Below are 12,669 nucleotides of genomic sequence, written 5' to 3'. Positions count from 1 at the left end.
GAAGAACTGTAAATATATGAAGCTATACAAGAAAACAATGGCAAACAGTTTAGAATGAGCACCATGGGAAGGGGGATACAAACAAGTAGCATTCATTTTCTGGTACAATGAGCAATTTGTTGTCTATTAATAAATAATGTGAATACAGATATTTTTTGCTGCTCAGTTCTGGTCAGATTGCACGACTGAAAAAACCCCAAACTTTGCAAGACAGGAGAGACAGATTCTGGGATTATATGGGAGGAAAAACTGTGGAAATAACCCTGGTAGTTATCTAGTCACTGATATCCCGAGGTCCCTTAATTAACATTAAACGTTGTGTTGAACATTAACATCACAATGCAATTTTCCCCTTACATGATTTGATACCACTTTCTGCTCTTTCTTATACTTTTACTCTCATGTATAAAGTAATGGCAACAGCTGGGCAAACGCATCCCTGCAAACAGGTTCAACCGTACTTGCCAATCCAGTTAACTCTTACTGGAGAGAATAAGCACCACCTTCAGCAGCTCTGAGGACACCCGGACGACGGTGGCGTTGCCATCGTACCTTCTGGGAGCTAACGGCAGGGGTGGCCACAGGACAGGATGGACCTGCACTCATCATCAGGTGAGTGTCACCTGCCATCACTGAAGCAGTGATCCAACAGAGCCAGTCAAAAAAGGAAATGAGAATTTGTAACGGAAAATCTGGACCTGCTGAAACTTCTGCCTTCGCCAGTCAGTCAGAAATGTTCGATTCGTTTCCACAGTAAGTTAATTTGCATCTGGCATTAATAATGTTTTGTACTAGCACTTTAATACTCAAATTTTAATAAAAATCATGTGATGCCTGACCCAATAGATAGTTAATTTTAAATAAAGTAGATGACATCGACTTCAAACATTCCCAAAGAAACTCAAAATTCTTTATTTTAAGGTGTATAAAAGATCTATAACTTCACAGTATAACAAAGAAATCCCAACAAAACATAATTTCAAAGCCTGCTTCCTCCAATTAGGGACCTAATATCATGCTATAGTTCTTTGTTAAACATAACATATTTTTATATACAGATCTGTAACCAGTCTATATTTAGTGGTTTGAAATATTACACGCAGCAGACATACCAAAAGGTAGGTATTCAACTTTGCTAGGAGTCTGGACCCTGAGCAGAATAGTACTTTATGCTGAACTCAGCAATGATATTCTAATTTACTGATTGAGATTCTGTACATGCCATGTACATTCTGCGTACCATCATATGGTTTCAATTTTCTTGTCATCTCTACTATATGTTATAGTAACCTCCACAGTAAAAAAATGACTGCAGCAGCAATCCTGCCAGTTTCAGTTAATCCCTGAATATGATTGTGTAATGCAAAAAAAAAAAAAAAAAAAAATTTAAAATCTATGCTTTTCAGCTTAATCAGAGGAAAAGTTTTCCCACAAGATCATGCAAAATTTATTCAAGTATCAGCTTCTTACACTATTAGTGTAAGTGATGCATAACAAAAAATGCATAAGAACGGAATGCAGTAGAAAATAAAGAAAGAAGGGACAACTCCCAGGAACCCATGAGAGTAAGAGGAGCAGAAAAGGATTAAACTGCCTCAAAAAAGGATCCAGATGCTACATGAATTCATGGACCGACCATGCAGGACCATGCTGTGCAGAACAGCAGAGGGTGAGAAGGACTGCCTGCAGCCAGACTCAAAAAACATGCACCCAGAAGAAAGACCAGTCAGGCAAGGAGACACCATCTTAACAGCCCCACTTTTCAACTGCATGAGCAGCCTTGGCTCTACTGAACAACTGAAACCAGAGGTTCTCAGACTCTTTGGAAAAGGAGCTTGATTTTGTAACTGGCCTTGCAAAGATGTAATACCTTTGGAGCAAACATACATATGTAGGTATAAGCTGTTTGGCACTAGGCTTTTAAGGGCATTCTCTAAGCAGGTACTACAGAAGATACGAGAGGCCACTTTATTGCGGTGTCTCCTACGGTTGTGCTAACCAGACTGGATCTTCTCTTTGAGCCTGGGAATATTATGACACATTAAGGGAATGAGCCACAGCTTTTCTGTTTACTTGGGGAGTGCTGACTCTTTCCTTCTCTTTTTCTCTCCCTACTCTAAAAGGTGGGAGTCATGTTCCATATCCCTCTTGAATTAAGGATCATTTGGAGGGATGTCTACTAAACAGACCAACAGACTCAGACCAATTCCCTGTGTGACCTTGTACATAAACTGACAGACAGCTGACATTATTGCTCTTCATTTTTTAAATTGCCAGAAGGAATGGCACCAAAAAAGATTCACATAATTACTTTCATAATCTAGATCCCCTGTAGCAGTTATCTGTCACTCTAAGTGCATTTTACACAACCCGCTGCAGGAATCATTTCACCCATCCATTACAAAATTTTATTACCTAAAATTGCTTTTTATTGATATCGTATGTGATTAAATGATAGATGATGAACAACATAGTGATGTTGCCAATCACTGTGTATTTCCCTCTATTTACTGTTTCACAATTGTTTCCAAGAAGCAAACTACAAGCCTTATGTCATGCGTTTTATAGCATGTTGTGGAAAATTTAAAAATATTCTCCACTTCTTACTAATTACGGCTCCATCATTCATTTTTGGTGCATGGGTTCTCCACAATACCTATCAACACTATTTCAATAATGTTTTATGCTAATTATGTAAGGTTGGCCTTAGTTTAGATTTTTTGGATAAATTAATTTTCAGTGTGCAGACCAATTTTGGGAAACTGTCTGATTTACAGTATATTAGTTTTAGCATATTTTTTTTTTTCCATCTACAGATCTTAAATTTTAAAAGGTCAATATCCAGATAATTCTAGATGGTTGAGAAGAGGAGGGAGCAGATCCTCAGCTGAGAAAGAACTGCTATCATGTCATTAAAGACACCTGTTTGCATCTGTTTAAGAGGTTACCTGTTAACAGGTTGGTAATTCTGCCTTTTTGGTTGCCAGCATGTAAGTCCCAGTGAAGCCAATGAGTTATACAGAAGATGGCCTAAAGGTCCATGTTTTTAAAAGCACATTTTGTTAATTGTACTACAACTGTTCTTTGGATTATTACTGCTGAATTTATTAATTTAATTTCCTTAATGCTCTTTTCTCTGATTTGCATGGTAAAAATTGATTAGCTCCAAGCACTAGCACAAACTGTTGTGTGTTGGTTTTAAATTACAAAGGGATAAAAATATTGCTATCACTCAAAAAACTTAGCTTGCTGCTATTACTGTTATCTTTTAAAGCAGTGTTTGCTTCATTCATGCAAGCTTAGATGAGAATTAAAATAGAAATGGATAAAAATCTCATCTTCACAACTCAAACTCCAGAATCCAGGCTATGGAAATTTTAATATTGCCATCTGTCATCCACCTATCCAACATACAGAGATACACGTGGACTCCCTGGGCAGATTAGATACTGTTCTCAGATAGAGGCATAAGCACAGCATGATTCCATTCACTTCGCTGAAGTTGTTCCAGATTTATACTGGTGTTAGAGAGAACAACATATTAGCCAGAAAAATGTCATTGTGATTTTATGGTCAGTTAGCTCTGACATCTACTCACATATCATGAGTGGGATTGCAAAGACACCCTTTCCTCCCCACTTGCAATTTACAGACTAGGAGATCTGGGAGCAGGGATACTCATGCCAGGGCCGGTGGCAGTAATTCAGCTGTCTAGTGTCTCAACTGGCACGCAACTGAAGAACAGAAGCCAATATGGACACAAGAAGCCTAAACATAAATGTTTCTGCTCTTGCTCTTTTATATAACAAATCAAGGAGATTGCAAGGGATCTTATTACTCCTCCCCAGCCCTGTGAAATGAGGGACTGACTTTTTGTCAGGGCAATTAATCTTTCCTTTTCACCCATTGCTCCTTCCCACCCGCTGCCCCTGGATAAGCTCAAGTCCTTAAAGACCTGGGCAGTTGTATTTTAAGTAATTTAGACTCAGCTGTGGAAATTACTCAGACTTTGTTGAGGAAAAGCTTTCATCATTTTCACTGAAAGTTTCTGGAAATAATGAACACCTTGGTGCTAAGTAATGACATCAAGTCTGGCCCGTAAAAAGCTTTTCTTGGAGAGACCTGCAATGTAATACCAGAAACACATCTGCGTAACTTTCAGTGATGGCAACGGCTGGAGAGCACACAGACAGGGTGACAGAACTGTGGCTCTGGCTTAAACGCTATGGTGCAAGGAACCATTAACACAAATTGTGAGGCAGAGAGTTTATTTCAAAGCAACTGTTGCTTAGGGTTACCTTCTTTTATTGTTCAGACTAGCATGAGCCATCATGAATGTCTGGATTTCAGTCGCTTCCTTCACTGGCACTATACTGTCTGATGACAGGTTCCCTTCTTCTTGTCTGGGCTGTCCACACACTTTATCAACCTGCATGAAAGGAAGGGAAAGAAAAATCAGGTTTGAATGGAGAAACTGATTTACAACTGTGCGAAGGTCAGCTTGTTTCTTGTGGTTGGTGTTTACTGCAAGAAAAGGTGTCTGGAGGAGGGATAAAAAGGATTCTTCTTTCCAGGACCTGGAAACTAGTTTCCTGCATAACAATGAGCAAATTAAGAAGTAGTGCAAAGAGTACTGCTACCAGAAAGCCAACAGTCATGGATTTGTCACTGGATACCTGGACTATAGCACACCTAGAAACAGGCTGAAATAGTGACTGATGGAAGTGTTGCCAAACCAAACTTTTATTTAGAAACATACCCTGCCGTTTGTGGGTACACAGATTTTGGTGGAACATCTGCCCTGTATACAGAAAGCAGAGTCTATTTGCTGTTTGAAGGGGCTTGTAATCAGAAGACAACTGAGTCTTCCAGCCTTTGACTAGACAATGTTCCCTTAAAACAAGGAAATGAGCAAAAGATGTCAGCATCAACAAAGCGCTGTCAATAAAGTCTTTTCTTGGACAAAACAGAATGAAAAGAGAATTTCCGACCCTGGGAATCATCAGTGCCTTGGATCCTGGGTTTGGAACACTAACATTGCTCAGCCATTTGCCCTTGTTGCCCTTCCTGAAGCCTCTCATAGGGAATTTAATACAAGACCAGGAGAAAGCAAGCTCATGTTTATCCTTTGTGCACTGTGGATCTAACACTGCTCCTGCATCCTGCCACATTTATTTGCTCTAACAGCTTTAAGTGACAATAGTAAGACAAATCTCTTCCCTTTCTAATCCACAAATAAGTAATCTGTAATGTTTTCACCTACACTTAAATCCTCAAGCAAACATGAAAAGACAACAAAGGAAGTCCTACTGTGGGCATGATACTACCAGAGATCTTAATCACACAGAATCCACCATCCCACACAGCACTGAATTTGGTATCCCTTCTTCAGTTTTCCACTACAACCAGGGTGAGATGGATTCATGCTGGTCTGTGCATTTTATTGCACCTTTAAAACCCTTACTGAATCACAACTGCCTATCTGTTGAATATCTCAGACTACAGACGACTTAAAAAAATTTTCTCTGCCCCTTTGCACCACTATGTTGTATATGTCAGCGCAAGTATGGGACAATTTTCTCTACCTTAGCCCATTTCCTCCAGGAAATCTACTGCTATGTAAAGCTAAGATATTTTCCTCTGAAAAAAACAGGTCAATCAAACATGAAAAGTTGGAAGGTGTAGAGGCATGACACTTAACATCAACTTTAGTTGTATGAGTTACAGCCTGGTCCAGCATAATATGCTGTGAAGAACCTAAAACTGTAGCAGTTGAATGCAAACGTACTGGATTAATCCTGACATACCTCCAGCAGTCGGAGTGGGAGCCAGCTGCCTCACTCAACACCATGCACTATGTATATTGTTCTGGTCTGGTCTGGTCTCACCGGAGACTAGCACAGCATTGCTTTAAAACACAACTTTGTGAAATAAAATATTCTATTTCAGTCCTTTCTAAACTTCTGAAAAGAAAAAAAGAAATCCCACTCTATGCAAGTGAAAATATAAAACAAAAATGCCTTTTGAACCCCTTGGAGCCCAACAGAGGGTATAACACAGCTGGACCACATTCCTGCACAGGATGCTCTCTCCCATGACCCAGGTTTCCCAGGTCTCCTACAACATGCAGACCTAAATTCCCAGCATAGGTTTCTGCTAAATCCATCTTAGATTACATCATGTCACAAAGTTCATGTCTTCAAATTACATACACCTCAAATCTATTCACTATAGATTTAAGACAGTTTGAAGCAACTAACACCAGAAGGGTTTGGAAAAGCAATGTGATTCTCATATACATAAGAAATGAAGAACTCCAAGTTTTTTGTTTTTCCTGTAAGAAGTTTCAAAGAGAGTCAGAGTCATCACTTTTGTTGCCAATCAATAGTTTAAGCATCCAAATTAAAATACTCACTTTGTTTTGATTTGTATTTTTGATACCATAGAAATAAAATGACTCTTTAAATTACAAGTGTTTCAGTATTTTCTATGCCAAACCTTAACTTTGGGGTTTTCTTTTTAACCAGTAACAAGAGTTTCCTGCATATCAAACAAAACCACAATATTTTAAGGAAAAAAAATATTTCTCAGTGGAAAATTTTAACCAGTTTTGCTCCATTAAAAAGAAAGTAATTCATTAAATGAAAGGGCAAATCACATTCACGTTTTTTTGTCATGCAGGCCGTTCTTATTAATATGCTAAGAAACACTAGCAATGTTCCATAATTTAAATTACTGCACAGACATTTTAATCTGAAGTGAGATTAACAAGATGGAACATACAATAATGATATATTATTTCTAATAACAGTAGCTCTTAAACGTCTCCGATGAGATCCAGACTGCCTTTTACTGGGAGGAAAAAAAAATAGCGTGAGGTAGTCCCTGTCAAACAGCATCTGACACTTAAAGGAACAAAAAAAATGATGGGAAACTGGTGCGGAGGTACAAAGTGACTTCTCCGGTGTCACAGCAGGGGCCCATGGCAGACCACAGCTCGCCCTGTGCCCGGGCAATGACCTGGCCTCCTTGTGCAGCTCAGCCCAGACGCAGCTCCCCAGGCTGGTCCTACCTGTGCTGCAGGGGCCTGGGCAGTTCCAGCAGGACCAGGCTGGCAGCTCCTCAGCCCTCTTTTCTTCCCATCTGTTCCAGCATGAAGTTTCTTCAAGGTTAGTGTGAATCACCAGATGTTCTTCCTTCCCAGCCTCTTCGAGGCGGCAAGAATAGAGGGTTTCACCCCACCACCGCTCTCACGATGTGTACAGGTGGTTTGAAAACTTATGCCCGTGAAGGTGGGAGTACCCTACATCTTTGGATGCAAAGACCAAACTCCCTCCCAAGAGACTGTCTCCCACGGCTCTTGAGTTATCCCTATTTGGCATATTTGTTTTGGATTTTGGAAAAGTTAAACAGAAACCTGATTTTTCTTTTTTAATTTTTTCACGTGGACTAACTTTGACATCTCACTGAGATGTGTATTTTTCTGCAAAATAAGAGAAAAGGCTGAATTTTACCAGCTAATTTTGGCAGTCACAAAGTTGATGGCAAGAATGAGAACATTCATGTACAGAAAACCATCTTAAAATTCCAGCTAGGACATCTATGAAAACTGGGTTAATGCTGTATAAATTAAAAAGTATGAGGCATGCCATTAAAAAAAAAAAAAAAGTGTTTTCTGGAACTGCAACATCTGGAATCTACTGCTACAAATTACCTGTCTGTTAACAATGGTAAGAACATGGAATGTTCCCCTCCCATCCTAAGGACACCAGACAACTGCACTGTCGGTTTAACTCAGAGCTCATGAATCAAGACCCACCACCCAAAGGAAAAATAGCACTACTAAAAATGGTGACCGGGATTTTAAAGATTTATTTCCTTGTACGTATGAACGTGTAAACTAAGTGATTATTTATTTATTTATTTTCAAACAGAAGCTAACATTCCTCTACTGACACTGGACATTAGAATTTGACACAGTAACAAAAAATACCAAATACAGTGAAAGACAAGAGAACTGCAAAACATTAGCTGCAAAGAACTGGAGATACCTGTGATAAAATTTAACAAAAATTAGTAGAAACAGAAAATCCATTGCTCCTTTCCTAAATTCAATTTTTAGTACTCAGAATAATCAGGAATCAACATATAGAATGACTAAGCTCATTTATTTCTTTGATTTTTAAACTGAAAAATAAGCCTGCCAATCAAATTACATGCTGAGAGAAAATCATCCTTTGTTAACTATAACACCACTAAGGTCATTCTTCCAGTCTCTCTGACGATATCTAATCAAGTCTGCCTTCTAACAGTGAACACCTGTAGCTGAAAATCAGTATTCCTCATACCTCATTATCTTCTGAATTATCAACGTTTCACAATTCTATACACTTTTCTTTAGATTAAAGCTTTTTTTACTTAAACACCAACGATTCTTCTTAAATATGTACCTTTCTAACAACCATAGCCACATTTCTTCTGCTGTGAACTTTCCTCTGTAATGAAATACAGAGTCATATATATATGGATTATTTGACCTCTTACTATTTGTTCTTTAAAAGAATGACTATTTACAATTATTGCAGAGGCTTAACGAAATAAATTGAAAAAATCTCATCCAAAATCTTTTGAACCCTTGCAGCTTGAGCAACTTAAACATTGAGGTCATATTTAATATAATCAAACAAGGGAAAAATGTCATGCCCTTCTAGATACCAAGAGAATCTTGTCTCTCTAAAGCAGGAGACCTTTTCAGTAGTTCAGAACAGTAATTTTCTTTGATTTTGTAATGGGAAGCTTAGTATTTTAAAATACAAGATTTTTCTAGTGATTGAGCTTTGAGTTATTATTAAAATGCTGACACATTTTCCAGCAGTTCCTCCCTGCCCTGATCTGTAACCCAGTTCAGCTCTGCAAAAACCCAGCATCCAGGTGAACACCTCTGACAAATTACACCCCTCAACCCAGGTTCCTGATAGCTGTCCAGGCATCAGCACAGCTGTACCCTGCACCACATGTGCCACAAAAGCATTTCAAGTCAGAATTGGCATTTGCTGGTTCCAGCTGCCACGTCTGAAGTGAGGGAAGCAAGAAACACTGGGTTATGAGGAAATCAGGTCTGAATTTTCAGACTTGCATGTTCACCCTGAGATCTCATTTCTTTTGGGTCAGACACACCCTTATCACTTTATTACTGAGGGCACAAGATAAAATTCCATCTAATTGGGACCCAAGAGCAGTTATGGTGATATCAGAGGTGTCAGACAGTGAGGAAACAGCCTCCAAATGGGAGATGCGCACTCCAGAAGTCATCTTTCCGAGACCCTGTAACTGGCAAAAACAGGAATTTGTGAATTGGACCAAGTTCGTATCCAGATATCTTGCTTGTCATTTTTTGATGACCAAGCCATCAACTGAAGTTCATTATGTAAACACAGAATCCTCTCCTTTGGAGTGGTTGTCACCTATTACTATAGTATTGTTGCAAAATGCTAATTTCCAATGCTCAAAAGATGAGTGGGATCACATTTGATAAAATGTAAGCCAGGGCTTATTGCTCATTGCCACTGTCTATACCTTACTGAACAAAATCTTACACTCAATGAAGAGGCAATAGCTGAGAGAATAAGAAAGATCATTAGGAGAAGAGAGCAAATAACCTTTGATTTTGCCTTCTTTTAAATATTTTCTCTCTTATGGAATATGTTACCTATTACAAATGCAGCATTTTGCTGGTAGCGAAGTTCAGTAATACATAAACAAACTATGGGATTATTAGTTTATTTTCCTACAGGAACATGTTGTATTTCACTTGGGAGGGGAGCATTCTTCCTCTCTCTCATCTTGAGTCTATTGGAAAATTTAATGTAAATTAATTTCCTACAAATCTTCTGAAAACTGGCAGTTAGAGAAGTTGACCGTTACTAGATACTAGAGATTCCACCAAGGAGATTGGCATTATGAATTCCTCAGGGACAGAAAAACCTTCTGTTGGAGTTGACACTTACTTAGACATCAAAGAATCCAGCCCTGGAATTTAAATCTGTAAGAAATAAGGCTCTGTGTGTTCTCTGCTGTGTCTGGAAATACTTGGCTTTAATCAAGTGATTTGAATTACAGTAATATTTCTAGGTTCAGTTTTGGAATCAAGATACAAATGTGCCAGAAATAAACAACAAAGTCCTGTAAAAGGAAGATCTCATATTCTGAGGAAACGAGAAGAAACTATAGGCATATCCTGAAAAATGATAGACAAGTACAAAGATATTGAGATACATATCATCCTGATACTTTTATGAAACATCTGGGCTCCTGTTACTCTTAGGCAGATCCCACAATCTTCCTCACAAAAAAAAAAAAAAAAAAAAAAATCAACAGGAAAGTAGTCTTGTCTTAGCAAGATACAGAAGTAATGGAACCCTATTTAACAGAGCTGACATGGATTAATTGGTGCTGAAATCTATTTTCAGTACCCTAACTTAACCCCATCTATTTCAATGATCTTGCATGCTTTGGTGTTCTACCCAAAGCCAGGGAAACTCTGCCCCCTGTACAAGTGCACAGGGATAAGGTACTTCAACAACCAAACTCCGAGAATATCTTCTTGCTTCTCCTTAACTGCAAGAGGAAGTCTTGTCACAGGTGCTAACACTGAAAAGTGCCTCCTGCCTCAGAAAGCTTTGGAAACATCAACTATAAAAAATTCGGATGTCAGCTTGCAGAGTTGTTTGACAACAAGTTATAGTTTAAGACCCTCATGCTTTTTCTCTGGGGACTATATCCCCCCATACAAAAAGGGAAAAAACTGTGTAAGGGTTATTTAGAGTCTCAAAAAGCTGGAACCTGAAATCAGTAAATCCAGAAAGCTCAAATAAATTCCCTGGCTAAAAATGTGGGCTATAAAATTTAGGCAGCCATTTCAAGGCCAAGGAAAAATTAAAGAAAACTGGATACCAGTTATACTTCAGCCATATAACACAGTTGCTAGAGCAACATTTGCCCAGAACAGGAACAAATATGCCACCCTAGTACAGAACAGGCAGATGCAAGTCACGGAGCTGAAGTGATTCCTAGGGCTTTTGACTGGAGAACAAGTATCCTTACAAAAGTTCACAAACTGTAATGTCTTCCTTAAGGAAACACCTGGTTATTGCCTCTTTTTTAATGAGCAGTAGCCCAAAAGATCTCAGAGGACCTCCCTAACTGCATGGTAGGTTCAATCAGCTAGGCAGTTGGACTAGTAGTGTACATGAAGTCCCATGCACCCCATTCCAAACTCAGAAATGCATTGCCATTTTACAGGTATACATATAAAGAGGGTTGTATGGAGAGAAGTAGAATTAATCAGTCATAGGGCTTTTCAATACTGCATAGGATGTGAACTCACACAAGCTTCAAGTCAAAAAGGGGCAGGTTTCAAGCGTATGGAATTTATAGGAGAATAATTTACAGAGCTGCAATCAACTTCCTCTTACATATTTCTAAGGGTCCAACCTGAGGTATTACAAGGCCAAGCAGTACTGCTGAATAAAAAGTGTTACTTAAAGACTCCGTACATCTGTTCAACAATTCATCTTTCCTCCTTTTTAACTAAGAAGGTCAAGTTTCCAGGCTGCTAGATATATTGAGAAAGACGAGTGTTCAGCAAAAGTGGAGTAGCAGTAGTATTCTGCAAACAGGCCTGAAATCGGTTCTTGAAAAGAGAAAAGCAAGCTATGTGTTAGGAGGTTTTGTGCTTGTGTGAATCGACAATGCTGCCTTTTGTAGGTTCTGTTTGCAGCAGAAGAAACATCCTTCCAGGCACCAACGCTGGGCACACACAACGGTCAAATTCTGTAGCAGCTACTCAAATGAATCAAAGTCTACAAGGCCTTCTCCCAGATTAAAAATGCAAATGATGAGTAACAAGAATTTGGGGCCTTATTCTACAACATCCTTAAGAAAGAGCTGTTAGATAATCTGTACTGAGCCAAGCAACTGGGCATGCCATGAAGTCTCCATCTGAATGCACACATACAACTTTTGTTCACTAGCATAGTAGTTGAAGATTCCTGGAAAAAAGTAACATAAGGAAATACCTTACATGATATCAGATATTTCAAGAATTCTATACAGCTTATATCTAACCAATTTTCACTGTAAATTACAATGATGTTCTCTCCTTGTCTCACTGGCTTTTCAAATTGCATGCACTGGTCAGGATATCAAACTATCCACAGTTTATCTCCACGTGTAAAATCTTTTAAGCACACATAAGTCAATAAATTTGTCTATTTTGTTAGGAGCTTTTAAAACTTTTTTCTTCAAATTGTATATATATTTACCCAGCTGAAAAGAGGAGTGGTAATCAATTATAAGGCCAAAACAAAATACTAACACCACCTGAGAAGTAACAACAGCTCCCATCCTCCCCCACAATACTCCCAAGATTCAGTCCTAATCTTTCCTGACAGTCAGCCTTTGTTATTGTGACATCTGTCCTTAGATATTGACAACCTAGAAAGGTTAAGCTTATTTTTATAATTAATTACAATAATCTAGTATGGAAAGAAAATTCCATTGGGAATCAATCCAAGTGAGTCACTTTAAAAGCTCTCAGAAAAATTAGATAACTTTAAAGACAACATAAGAAGAAAATAAATTAAAAGATTTTATTCAAATTTCCCTTTT

The 12,669-nt window shown here is 38.5% G+C and overlaps 1 protein-coding gene across 1 annotated transcript in view; it reads right to left on the bottom strand.

Moving 5' to 3' along the window:
• LOC104025469 (glypican-5) overlaps nt 1–12,669 on the bottom strand; it is a 416,865-nt gene that overhangs the window by 274,144 nt on the left and 130,052 nt on the right. Inside the window, exon 4 of the mRNA XM_075716973.1 lies at nt 4,299–4,429. Within this exon, the coding sequence (XP_075573088.1) occupies nt 4,299–4,429 (131 nt within the window). The remainder of the gene's footprint in view (nt 1–4,298; nt 4,430–12,669) is intronic.

The sequence above is a fragment of the Pelecanus crispus genome, chromosome 9, assembly GCF_030463565.1.
Source record: "Pelecanus crispus isolate bPelCri1 chromosome 9, bPelCri1.pri, whole genome shotgun sequence".
Classification (NCBI taxonomy): Eukaryota; Metazoa; Chordata; class Aves; order Pelecaniformes; family Pelecanidae; genus Pelecanus; species Pelecanus crispus.
This window is presented reverse-complemented; position numbering and strand designations above follow the sequence as displayed.